This window comes from Cydia pomonella, chromosome 16 (genome assembly GCF_033807575.1).
Source record: "Cydia pomonella isolate Wapato2018A chromosome 16, ilCydPomo1, whole genome shotgun sequence".
Taxonomy (NCBI): Eukaryota; Metazoa; Arthropoda; class Insecta; order Lepidoptera; family Tortricidae; genus Cydia; species Cydia pomonella.
The window spans coordinates 6,295,205-6,308,448 of NC_084718.1; the positions used below are offsets into that span (position 1 = coordinate 6,295,205).

Consider the following 13,244-nt stretch of genomic DNA (forward strand, 5'->3'; position numbering starts at 1 on the left):
GACAAGTCATTTTCTCTACACCATTTGAATATTGTGTTTAGAGCTCCTTGCATTAGGTTTGATATTGTGTGGAGGCAAGGGCCTTTGATGATGACTACAAGGTCGTCGGCATATCCTTGTGTGTCATAGTCTTGGCCTGACATAATTGCAAGAAGTTGGTCCACTGCCAGGGTCCATAATAGAGGGGAAAGAACGCCTCCTTGTGGGCACCCTTTTGTGGTATAAAATTCATGCTCTATAGTATTGAGGGTCAGAGTGGCTACTCTGTTCGAGAGCATGCTATGTACCCATCTGGTGGTGGTTTCGTCAACACCCTTTGATTTCATACCATTAAGTATGGTCTCTGTGGGTGTATTGTCGAAAGCACCCTCTACATCATTCATCATCAAGATTTTGGTTACTATTAGCGGTTACAACGTTGGGTCCTACATATTACTAAACGATCATTTGGCCAATTTACTGATCCAATTCAAGATATTAACTTATTTAGTTAGAGTTGTTTTAGGTTATTACATTATTTAATACAATTAGTAAAGGTAATTATGGAATACCGAATTTTTAAGGTTTTAGAATTTTAAAATTTCTAATTGTTTTTTTGTTAGGAAATAGGTATTTTAGTATTTTAGGTAAGTCTAGATTTAACTAGGTAGAGTAAATAGGGTTTATTTAGATAGAGCGAGAGATGGACAGAAGGGGGAGTTTTACATAACTCTGCAAGCATTTGTTTATATCTAATATGACTTTTATAATAACACTTCCACATTTCGTGCCGTGCAAGCCGGTGCAGAGTTAGCTTAGGCTTTAACTTTCTGTGTAAAAATTGGAATCGATTTGTCTATCGGACAGATCCAAGCAATGCGCGGAGACTGCGCTGCTGGACGGCGAGCTGATGCGGCGCAGCGTGCAGTTCTACTCCAGCGTGTGCGCGCTGCTGGTGGCGCGCCTGGACGCGGCGCGCCTGCCCGCGGCCGGCGCCGGCGCCGCGCAGGCCTTCCGCGCGCTGCCCGAGTGGTACGTCGAGGACGTCGCCGAGTTCATGCTGTTCGCCGTGCAGTGAGCCTCTTTTACTTTATCTACAATCAATATGTTCTAAACTAATATCCAGAAAAAGTAAGCCTATTTTCTTCGCTCCTTGGATAAATAATTAGGAACCCTCTTATTCAAAATACTCGATCTAACTTGGCCCGCTTTTCCGAGAAAGGAATCTGTACATCGATCCACAAACAAAGAAAATGTTCCAATCCAATCCTGGTCACGGCACCAAATTGTAAAAACCTCATCGTATTTATTTAACTTTTTACTAACAAAGATTTTTTTTCATCGAATACAAAATATTAACCAATCTATCCTGATAACTACACAACATTGTAAAACCTAACCCTTTCAGATATGTACCCCAAGTAGTAGCAGACTACATCGAGGACCCCATCATCACCTGGCTCCTGAGCGCCATCTGCAACTCCCATCTCATCAAGAACCCATATTTAGTCGCCAAGATCGTCGAAGTACTCTTCGTAATCAACCTCTCCGTGCCATTGAAGCTAAAGAACGTGTACGAAAAGTTCATGGACCACCCGATGTCGCAAACGGCCCTACCCAGCGCTCTGATGAAGTTCTACACGGATATTGAAACGACAGGACAGAGCACGGAGTTTTATGACAAATTTACTATCAGATTCCATATTAGCATTATATTGAAAGGAATGTGGGAGCGGCCTATTCACAAACAAGTAAGTGAACTTTTTTACGTATTTATTTATTTTAACTTTATTGCACGATATTAAAATGTACAAATGGCGGACTTAATGCCTTAAGGTATTCTCTACCAGTCAACTATTGGGTCAAACAGAAACTTGCAGTTAGTGCAGGATTGTACACAACGAGAGGAAATATGAAACACAAATCAAGTTATTATCAAGTACTTACACATATAAAAATAATAGCAAAATATACCTACATAGGTACCTATATACAAATAAACGTATACACGAATGACAATCTCACAAATACTGGTACAAAACAGTTGCTTATAACTTACTGAATACGCAGGCTTGATCCTGCTCACGTCTACTGAATCACCCTGTATTTTTTTTTTTCTAAGACTGGAAAACTATAATATAATGCTTACTATAAAAAATGGTTCTCAAAATAACAGTTTACGCATTCAGTTCTCAAAAAGCCAGGATGAATCTATATCGATTGGAGAATTTTCTTAATTTTTTTTTTGATTATGTTGGGGTTTGAAAGAAATCTAAATGAGATTGTTTATTTCAGGCCATAGTGAAGGAGTCCCGGTCGGGCCGGCAGTTCGTCAAGTTCATCAACATGCTAATGAATGACACCACTTTCCTTCTCGATGAGTGTCTCACGGTAACTACTACGAAATACTCATATTCATCGGCAATCAATATCATAGAGAAGAAAATGACTGTTTAGAAATAGAGTGTATATCGCTGTTAAAAATGACAAATAGTAAAGGACCTAACAAAGATCCTTGGACCACACAGGAAGGAATACCAACCCAAGACAAAGTAAAACCATTTACTGCAACCGCGTAAGATCTATTTTACACATAAGAAAAGAAGTAAACCTTTTAAAAAGATTTCCGTGGATGCCGCATTTTAATAGCTTCTAAATTAGTATTTGATGGTCTATTCCGTCGAACGCTTTACTGAAATCAGTATATTTGCGTATGGTGATTGATTATCAAGTACATGATTGTCAAGTTGTTTTTAGCAAAATCAATAATTATCTTGAATAAATGATATATTTTCCATTTGGCAGTACCTGAAACGCATCCACGAGGCGCAGGAGAGCCCGGCGAGCGGCGCGGCGGGCGAGGCGCGCGCGCGTGCGCTGGCGCAGGACGAGCGCCAGTGCCGCTCCTACCTCACGCTCGCTAGGTATACCGGCACAAGTGTCTTGTCCATCCCGCAGTACCTGCAGCGCATCCACGAGGCGCAGGAGAGCCCGGCGGGCGAGGCGCGCGCGTGCGCTGGCGCAGGACGAGCGCCAGTGCCGCTCCTACCTCACGCTCGCTAGGTATACCGGCACAAGTGTCTTGTCCATCCCGCAGTACCTGCAGCGCATCCACGAGGCGCAGGAGAGCCCGGCGGGCGAGGCGCGCGCGTGCGCTGGCGCAGGACGAGCGCCAGTGCCGCTCCTACCTCACGCTCGCTAGGTATACCGGCACAAGTGTCTTGTCCATCCCGCAGTACCTGCAGCGCATCCACGAGGCGCAGGAGAGCCCGGCGGGCGAGGCGCGCGCGTGCGCTGGCGCAGGACGAGCGCCAGTGCCGCTCCTACCTCACGCTCGCTAGGTATACCGGCACAAGTGTCTTGTCCATCCCGCAGTACCTGCAGCGCATCCACGAGGCGCAGGAGAGCCCGGCGGGCGAGGCGCGCGCGTGCGCTGGCGCAGGACGAGCGCCAGTGCCGCTCCTACCTCACGCTCGCTAGGTATACCGGCACAAGTGTCTTGTCCATCCCGCAGTACCTGCAGCGCATCCACGAGGCGCAGGAGAGCCCGGCGGGCGAGGCGCGCGCGTGCGCTGGCGCAGGACGAGCGCCAGTGCCGCTCCTCTTCATACGAATAACCTGTTAGAGCTTCCTTATGACATGTGACAATGTGGAAAAGGTGCTTGAGAACGTCACATTTAGTCAATTTTAACGAACTTAACTTTCAATTATCTATTGGCCCCGCCGGAAACGATTTATTCGTTTTTTTTTTTTCACATATTACCGTACGTATACGGTATGGTTCGGTTTTCGCCTTTTAATTATCCATAATAGACAAGTGGAAATATTAAGAACTTTTAAATTTGCAGAGAAACAGTGGACATGCTGGAGTACCTGACGGTGGAGATCAAAGAGCCGTTCCTGCGCGCCGAGCTGGCCGAGCGGCTTGCCTCCATGCTCAACTTCAACCTGCAGCAGCTGTGCGGGCCAAAGTGCAAGAACCTCAAGGTACTTTTCATCTTATGAAAAACGTACCTTAAAAAACATGATTTAGAAAAGAACACATTTGTTATCAGACCCCGGGGAAACATTTTCACGTTAACTTACCTAGTTCTGTGTGGAACGGTCGTAGACGTGTATTGACCTGATTTTCTTACAGCCGGGTATTTTCAGTTTTGTAAGCGAAGCCCACGGTTGCTAGCGGTGGCTCGATCACTGCATAGTAGCTAATGTGGCTAAATTAACGTTTTCGAGTATTTCTCTATTACATGCATGACACTTGTCAATATATAATGTGCAGGTCCGACGGCCAGAGAAATACGGGTGGGAGCCACGGCGGCTGCTCTCGCAGCTCGTGGACATCTACCTGCACCTCGACTCGCCGCCCTTCCTCGCCGCGCTGGCCGCTGACGAGGTAACCTCCTACATACAATACGGGTGGGAGCCACGGCGGCTGCTCTCGCAGCTCGTGGACATCTACCTGCACCTCGACTCGCCGCCCTTCCTCGCCGCGCTGGCCGCTGACGAGGTAACCTCCTACATACAATACGGGTGGGAGCCACGGCGGCTGCTCTCGCAGCTCGTGGACATCTACCTGCACCTCGACTCGCCGCCCTTCCTCGCCGCGCTGGCCGCTGACGAGGTAACCTCCTACATACAATACGGGTGGGAGCCACGGCGGCTGCTCTCGCAGCTCGTGGACATCTACCTGCACCTCGACTCGCCGCCCTTCCTCGCCGCGCTGGCCGCTGACGAGGTAACCTCCTACATACAATACGGGTGGGAGCCACGGCGGCTGCTCTCGCAGCTCGTGGACATCTACCTGCACCTCGACTCGCCGCCCTTCCTCGCCGCGCTGGCCGCTGACGAGGTAACCTCCTACATACAATACGGGTGGGAGCCACGGCGGCTGCTCTCGCAGCTCGTGAACATCTACCTGCACCTCGACTCGCCGCCCTTCCTCGCCGCGCTGGCCGCTGACGAGGTAACCTCCTACATACAATACGGGTGGGAGCCACGGCGGCTGCTCTCGCAGCTCGTGGACATCTACCTGCACCTCGACTCGCCGCCCTTCCTCGCCGCGCTGGCCGCTGACGAGGTAACCTCCTACATACAATACGGGTGGGAGCCACGGCGGCTGCTCTCGCAGCTCGTGGACATCTACCTGCACCTCGACTCGCCGCCCTTCCTCGCCGCGCTGGCCGCTGACGAGGTAACCTCCTACATCTAAAGAATTTTAGCCAGTTGGCACGGACCACGACCAAAATTCCGAAAAAGGCATACGACCTCTCAAGCCACGAAGTGTGAGAAGACCGACAACTATGCTTTAGAAATTTTATTTTTAAAATAAAATTACATAACACCTTACCGTTTTTGACCCTATAATTAACTGATAGAGAATACTAGGTTATAGGCATCGAGTGCGCCTTTGTGAAACATAATGTTCAAAATAAAAATATATAAATTCCACCAAGAAATGTATGTACAGAAAATTGTAAGAATACAAATATAATGTAATGTTTCCCCCAGCGATCATTCCGCAAGGAGCTGTTCGAGGAGGCGGCCGTGCGGCTCGGCAAGTACAACATCAAGACGCGCTCCGAGATCGAGCGCTTCCTCGCGCTCGCTGACAACGCCTACCAGATCGTAGGTCAGTGCCTCTAATGCAACTCACTATGTTCATACCTTTCAGTCTTTAATTTAGCTTATAGGACTTAGTCGATTTATGTTACATTGTTGTTACATTGGAACCAAAAACTTCACATTTACACTTCTCGCCAAAAATCTGTGTCTCTCCTATGCTGCCCCCTACAGTTAATGCACGCTCCCTTTTCTTTTTCACATTGCATGACCTAACATCCTGAGGAAACCGGTCTATCCCAATAAAGCCTAGTTTCCCATCTGGGTTGGCTGGTCAGATTGCACTAGCTTTCGTAAAGAGTAGTTCCACGCCAATTCTTGGGATTAGTTGCCAAGTGAACCCCAGGCTCCCATGAGCCGTGACAACGCCAAGAAAATGATGATGACCTAATTATGTATTGTTTATTTCAGTGTCGAATCAACAAAAGAGTGACGAGTTCGCAGACGCCCCAGAAGAGTTCAGAGATCCACTCATGGATACCCTCATGACTGACCCCGTGCTTTTGCCTTCCGGAAAGGTAATTAAATATCCCAAATAAGACACCTTAGTGCACAAACAAAAAGTCTGAATTACAACCAAATTTTTCGCATAATTAGTATAAGTGTGAATTAGGGTATCGTATATTACCATTGAATACAATTCATGTAAATACAAACATCTACATTTAAAAATCCCATGACTATTAAAAATGTTCTAACTAAAGCCATAATTATCAAGAAGCTATTACCTATTTTCTTGCTAAATTCTTATTTCTTCTAAATCTTCGAAAGCCACATATTCACTATAAAGATTTTTGTTTATAAACAATCTTTCGTAATACCATAGTACCATACATTTTCTGTGAAACTTTGTTTACCAACACTATTTGAACTATTTCTAAACATACCAACGTAAAACTAGCTTAAGGCAAAGGACGTAAGAGAAGAAAAAACTCGCAATGAAATGAAAAAGTATCGAAACATTACAACGTCGCACTTTGGCGTTGTATGGGAAGGATACCTAATAGTACATTACGATACAAGTGCGAAAAATAGGAAATTCGAAACGAGTGGCGATAAATTAAAACACGACCGAAGGGAGTGTTTTAAATCGACACGAGTTGCGAATTACCTATTCGCACATGTATCGTACAACGTTTTACAGTACATATGGCCCTTTAAATGTTCGACACAGTAACATAATATGCTACTTCTCGCACTAGTGCTATAAAGTAGCCCCATATGTACTGTAATAGTACATTACGATACAAGTGCGAAAAATAGGAAATTCGAAACGAGTGGCGATAAATTAAAACACGACCGAAGGGAGTGTTTTAAATCGACACGAGTTGCGAATTACCTATTCGCACATGTATCGTACAACGTTTTACAGTACATATGGCCCTTTAAATGTTCGACACAGTAACGTAATATGCTACTTCTCGCACTAGTGCTATAAAGTAGCCCCATATGTACTGTAAATAATATTTTTCTAATTGGATTTTGTTTTATCAGGTAATGGACCGCTCGGTGATCCTGCGGCACCTGCTCAACAGCTCCACCGACCCCTTCAACCGGCAACCCCTCACCGAGGACCAGCTGCGTCCAGGTACACACTCGTTTCCTTCATACTTGTTTCCAATTCGGTCAATTCTTGTAGTTATTCTTTGTTCCATTCTCATTGAAACGCTTTACTTTGTATGACAAATTCTGTCTGTCTGTCACCATATCATCTTTCTGGTAAACTCTGAATGGATTTTGATTGAATATGGCATGTATAAGCTACTAAGGAGTAGGGATGGACATATGCTAATTTATTATAGTTGATTTAGGATAGGATACACATACTGTTGTACTGTATTTTTGTGTGAAATTGTGAATACTTAATTAATTATCTGCAATATGTACATATGTACTTAAGTATAAAATGTATTGTGACATGTAATATGATATTACCAATAAATATGATTATGATTATTATTGTAAATCCACTGGGAAAGAGGGGTAATGACACGGACCGAATTCTACTTCGTCATAATTTGACATTGGTCGCAGTGTTTTTTTTTTCTATTTGACACTCAAAGCAATTTATATTGACCATATGTTCTCTATTTCAGCGGCCGACCTAAAAGAGAGAATCATCCAATGGCAGCGCGAAAAGAAAGGTTCGACATCGCAAGGTCCTTAAGCCAACAAACCAAGTCTGATGTATATATCTACCGTATCGCATATATAAAGACTATTGACTGGATATTTCCAGAAGGACTATTGTCCGTAGCATGAATGTGAGATTATTCTAAGTATGGTGTATCCTGTGTCATGCTGTTCCGACTAAACCCCCATCGTTTAGTTAGTCGACAAGCTTGTCAAACATCTGATCGCAGTTAGGTAAACTGTTGGCGTGTAGCTTTGTATCTTGACATCACATATATCAAAGGCCTAAATTCTCAGATATTACCTATTTGCTCATATTTGTGGAATCTTGACTTGAGTATCCTTCTAGTAGGTGCTCGTTTATTCTAACCCCAATATGTCGAGTAAGGCCTCGTCGAGTAGCAATATGGTAATAATGGTAGGCGTCATGTTCTGTAAGTTAGAAACCTTCACGCAAGTCGCGACTAATAACCACAATTAGCTCGATTGAAAACTCTTCATTGGTGTAACTAATGACTTACTTTCATTGTGCATTGTGCAATAAGGCAGTGTCGCCAAAATTGTTAACGAAAGTTTAATATAAACTCTACGACGCCACCTGGAGGGTTTTTATGACTTGAGTTTGTAATTTGAATAGCGCCCGTGTTACACACAACGTTTTTCATCACACTTGCGAGGAAATGATAAATATTGGTCCGCCTTTTTTCTATGTGAAATATAGAGCCATTCGGCACAGATAAATTGACAAACAATTGTATTTTCACTGTAAAGCTTATTTTACAAAAACATATTCGGCATCCGTGGTTCGCATGACAGGGTGAACATCTCAACACAAATCTCTTGGGAGTCATTTAATGTATTACTCCCTGCGCGCCTGAGAGAAAATGCTCCTTTTACAGGCAAGTGTGATGAAATATGTATTTATGTAATACTATATGGAATGTTCAAGACTTATTTTGTGCAAAATTTTATTACTATTTGCATATAGTGATATTATGTTTAGTCTTTGTTAGCATGAATTTATATCTCAAATATGACAATGGTGTAATTTTGTTCCTTTACCCCTTAATTATCATTATCAGCTTTCGAAATGGTTTTCATTTAAGAATGTTACAATTACGTAGATATTTAGTTGATCTGCATAATAATAGGCAATATTTATAATAGTTCAAATTAGCAAAAGTCCTGCTCACTGCCACTAAATTATTTTACCATATAATTCTGGTCAAACATACCTAAATGAAACCCATTTTCTGAACATAATGGTCTCATCTGTATTATAATTTGATTTGTATTTATCTTTATATTATTATAAAGATTCTATGATAAAGGTCTCTTTATGTTGATATATCAATAAAAAATAATAAATGTATTTGGATTTTCTTTCTTATGTTTTGAAGTCGGCAATGTGAGAAAATATAAGGTTTGTATTAAACGCATTTACATCTTTGACTCAAATTAGAGATTAGTGTCAAGATGACAGTCATACCAGTGATCGACACTCCTCCTTTCGGACATTCTCGGTTCCGTTCGGCTCAGCATTTCTCCGAACAATTATTAGGGTTGGCACACGGCGGCGTGCTCGAGCGAGGAAAACGCATGCCGCCTCGGCCCAGGCACGTCTACACTGGCCGTTTTGTGCCTGAGGTAATTGCCTCATGCGTATGCTCGCTCTGTGTGGACCCGGCTATTGAGCGACGAATCATGCTTCCATTTTTATCGCTTGTCACTATGCCCATCACTTTTGCACTTACGTAGTTGTTAGAACGTGACAGGCATGGTGACAAATGATAAAGAGCCGACCATCTTAGTACAGCACATTTATGGTAATCTTGAGGTAACAGAAAAACTAAAATCATAAAACTTGTAAGTAAAAAAACATTATATTTGACTAACACCTACACTTTTAAATTTTTCATATACTAAAAATAAATTAGTTATTGTCACATTGTGCATTACAACAATAGGCAATTGCTTTGACAGTTAAGGCTTATAGGCATCTCTTACATGTTGACTGAAGATGCCTGATATGATTTGGCATGAAGTCCTCGTTGAGCACACTTACAGTAACCAAAATTATAAGAAGCGCACACGCTCATGAATATGATGAGGTAGTTTTTATTAATCTTTCAACCCTTAACCCTTTTTCAGGCTGCACCAATCGACAAAGTTTTCCCAAAAAATCCAAATTTATTCTAATTCCAGCTTTGATCATTCATTTCAAGTCAAGGTGCAATCTAATTTCAACCTTAAATCAGACTGCTAAAGTTGAAAATCTATTGGCGCGTATGTGGTCGTTAAATCGAATTATGCCTGGAAAAGAGTTAATTCAACAACATCCAAAATACTTTACATTATACCTTTGACCCTTTTTTTGCATACTCTTAATCAATAATCAGAATTATCTACTATTGAGTGCAGAGGTTTGAACTCGACAGTTTTGTGTCAAATTAAGGGTTAAAGTTATTACTTGTTCAAATAACTCACTACTGAGTAACTGACCGTCATATTTATACACGTCACTGATTTCAAGTATTTGGAATAAAACATGCCATGTCATGTGTTTCCTTTTAGTATGTACAAATGGATACAAGTGCGAAAAGTAGGAAATTACCTATTTGCACGTCTAATGTACGTTTTACAGTACATATGCCCTTAAAATTTTCGACATAGCCCCGTATAGTGCTAATTACTGCACTAGGGTGGTAAAGTAGCAACATATGTACTGTAACATATTACAATCTACGTGTTTATTATCTTACAATGTCCTACCAGAATATAATGCAACATTAAAGATAGTCAGATCTACAATTAATCAAGCTTATATACCGTGGGCTCGAGTACCTGACAGATTTTAAAGGTGGATTCTTGACCAAGCATTTAGAGCCTAAAATGTCATACAAACTTTTCTGAAATCAGTCTTATTTTAGAGATGATGACAATTCTTGTGAAAGTTTGTTTCTGTAATTTTTTTTTGCCAAGATGTAAAAAGAAATAATGTGTTGTCTGCAGAAAACACACACATTTTTTTGCCATATTTGACTAAAAGTCACATAACATGTTTTGCTCCTTATAACCTCAAGAATGCATGATTAAAATCTGTTAGGTTACTTGAGTCCACGGTGTGTTTAAACTGACTAAACAAAAAACAAAATGTTAATATAAATAAATGCTAATACTATTCACTTGATTCATAATGGAATAATGTTTATTGACAATATAGGCCAACTACAAAATGCAGAGACATTGTCATTGTCCCAACCCTGGGAATGGAGATCTTGGTAAATTTTTTTTTGTATATATGACATATATTCATTTGATAATTTACATAGTAGTGTGACTACTTAAAACAATATATTAAATAAAACTTAGTTGATTTCTTCCCTAGTTGTACAATATGCAGCTTTATTGAATTTTTCAGCAAATTTGTTTATTCAACTTAAGTCTTAACCTTGCAGAATTGCAGATGATATATGATATATTGACTAATTTCGCAGAACATCTACATTTTTAAGGGTACATTATAATACATAGTAGTAAAGGCAGTCAATGCACATAAGAGTGCCGACTAACTTCATAAGCTCAGTAAGTACAAGAGTAAGATATGTAAATTAGGAATTTTTCTTACCTCACATTATCGAGGCAATAGGAAAGGTAATCTATAAGCAAACAAACATGAAATCATATATAGCATACCAAAGTAGAAATTGAGCCTAGCTGTCTGACGAGGCACATATCTCATTGTGTCTGGGTGTCTGAACATCCTTTCAATTTTAAATGCTCTAGGCAGAGTCAGCATGGGCAGCAAGAACCATAGAGAGCACCGCACCGAAGCCACTACAAACATAATATATGGGATAAATAATAGAAATGCATAAAGTAAATAAGATGCTGTCTTTCCAATCAGTATGGCTAATGTGACAATTTCAGCTTTGTTGTCAGTTTCCAGATCTCTTGTATTGTTACTATGCAGAATAGCCTCAGTATTGAGAGCAAGAGGGATTGCATAGTAAATTATAGGCCAATCTACCCTGCCTGTCTGTGCCAGGAAAGCAAACACCACTGATACAGGCCCAAATATGACTAGAACTAAAATATCACCTAATGCTATATACTTCAGACCAATTCCTCCTGTGTACAAGAAGGAGGATGATAAGCCACCAAAATACACAAGTGCTAAATGCTCCATGCGAGCTGGAGACACCATTACCAGGGGAACAAAGCAGGCACATCCAGCCAGGTACAATATAGCACCAAGAGAGACAACCTCATCAATGCTTAGGAGGTGGTCGACGAGCGTTCGGTCATCTGACTTGCGATTGTCGATTCCTTTAACAAAGTCGAAGTATGTGTTGACGACATTGCCTGCGCCATGCACGGGGAGCACTGTGCAGAGGGTGAGCAGCAACGCGGGCCAGCTGAAGGCTTGCTCGCCGGGCAGACGCCACGCCAGAGCAGCCCCTAGCAGTGTAGGCAGTAAGCTTGCACTCAGCGACCACGGTCGCAGCGCCACCACATAAGTGTGCACTTTCATTAGCGGATTACGCACCGCTACCCGCGCTTCCATCGGCTGCTCCAAGAGATTCCCCTCCGCAGTCGGAATATCCAAATCCTCAACTTTCTTGTCGCTCTCCATTGTAATGTTCGAGTTATTCACTGTGGCATGAAACTTAACGCGACAAGTATGTGACCTGGTTATACATCGTCAGTGCTGCGAGAAGACTGTGATCAATAAATAGGACAGTTAGATTTATATTTAAATGGTTTGTGTTAATTGAAATAATGTAAGTTAAAACAAAACTTAACAATATTCCTTTCAAAATAGTACACGACTAAACCATTTGACAGATGACATTTGGCCGACAACAGTGACATTGACAATTTCCTGATGAGAGCGTTCAGAAACAGTAATATCAAAATTGTTCAACACTTCAACAGTTTTGGTTCACATTTAAACATTTGCACAGGGCGCACTTTAACCGAGCTGCACTTTGTGATTGGGAATGGTTGATAGCGCTCGCCATGGCAAATCGCGAAATTTTGAGGACTGGGAGTTTTATATGTGCAATGTATGACGATGTATATTAGAGCTGACTTTGATCTCTTGGTCTGAACCAAGATAAGTTGGCAGCGATTTTCATAGCCCAGCCTGTGCAAGTGTGAGTAAACGTAATAATTTCATAGAAGTTTGGCGTTTAAAATAACACTTACACAGGCTGGGCTATCAAAATCACTGGCAACTTATCTTGGTCTGAATCTATGATGTTTAATGGACTAGTGATTATATGCTCTTTGGTAGTGATTATATGCTCTTTGGCGGCATTTACCGTTTAGTTCAAACTGATCAAAGGTGGACGTTTTAATTTTATTTAAATCAAGTAACTCATCCGTTTAACATTATTTGGACCACTGGTACATGTTTTTGTGTGGCCCTTAAGGTTGACTGGTACGATTGACGAGGATGGCATCCTTTGTCCATACTTTGTCCATTCTATATTCCACAAGCCAAGAAG

General features: G+C 41.9%; 2 protein-coding genes across 2 annotated transcripts in view; one reads left to right on the forward strand and one right to left on the reverse strand.

The window, feature by feature from the left end:
- LOC133526237 (ubiquitin conjugation factor E4 B) overlaps positions 1-9,103 on the forward strand; it is a 29,995-nt gene extending 20,892 nt beyond the window's left edge. Inside the window, exons 10-19 of the mRNA XM_061862767.1 lie at positions 847-1,053; positions 1,388-1,730; positions 2,275-2,370; positions 2,785-2,903; positions 3,828-3,966; positions 4,259-4,942; positions 5,488-5,608; positions 6,010-6,116; positions 7,093-7,186; positions 7,695-9,103. Of these exons, the coding sequence (XP_061718751.1) occupies positions 847-1,053; positions 1,388-1,730; positions 2,275-2,370; positions 2,785-2,903; positions 3,828-3,966; positions 4,259-4,942; positions 5,488-5,608; positions 6,010-6,116; positions 7,093-7,186; positions 7,695-7,765 (1,981 nt within the window). The 3' untranslated portion in view covers positions 7,766-9,103. The remainder of the gene's footprint in view (positions 1-846; positions 1,054-1,387; positions 1,731-2,274; positions 2,371-2,784; positions 2,904-3,827; positions 3,967-4,258; positions 4,943-5,487; positions 5,609-6,009; positions 6,117-7,092; positions 7,187-7,694) is intronic.
- Positions 9,104-11,458: 2,355 nt separating this feature from the next.
- LOC133526239 (ubiA prenyltransferase domain-containing protein 1 homolog) lies at positions 11,459-13,207 on the reverse strand. Its single transcript, XM_061862769.1, has 2 exons — positions 11,942-13,207; positions 11,459-11,568 (listed from the first exon to the last, which is right to left on the reverse strand). Exons 1-2 carry the CDS (start codon positions 12,365-12,367, stop codon positions 11,524-11,526), a joined length of 471 nt encoding a protein of 156 aa, XP_061718753.1. The 5' UTR covers positions 12,368-13,207; the 3' UTR covers positions 11,459-11,523.
- Between the last annotated feature and the right edge of the window lie 37 nt (positions 13,208-13,244).

Bases quoted from the DNA above. Each gene is read 5' to 3' on its own strand.
- LOC133526239 (XM_061862769.1), bottom strand. From the start codon at position 12,367: ATGGAGAGCGACAAGAAAGTTGAGGATTTGGATATTCCGACTGCGGAG. The intron at 11,569-11,941 runs GTAATGGTGTCT...TTATGTTTGTAG, and splicing joins GTGCCTGCTTTGTTCCCCTG to TGGCTTCGGTGCGGTGCTCT.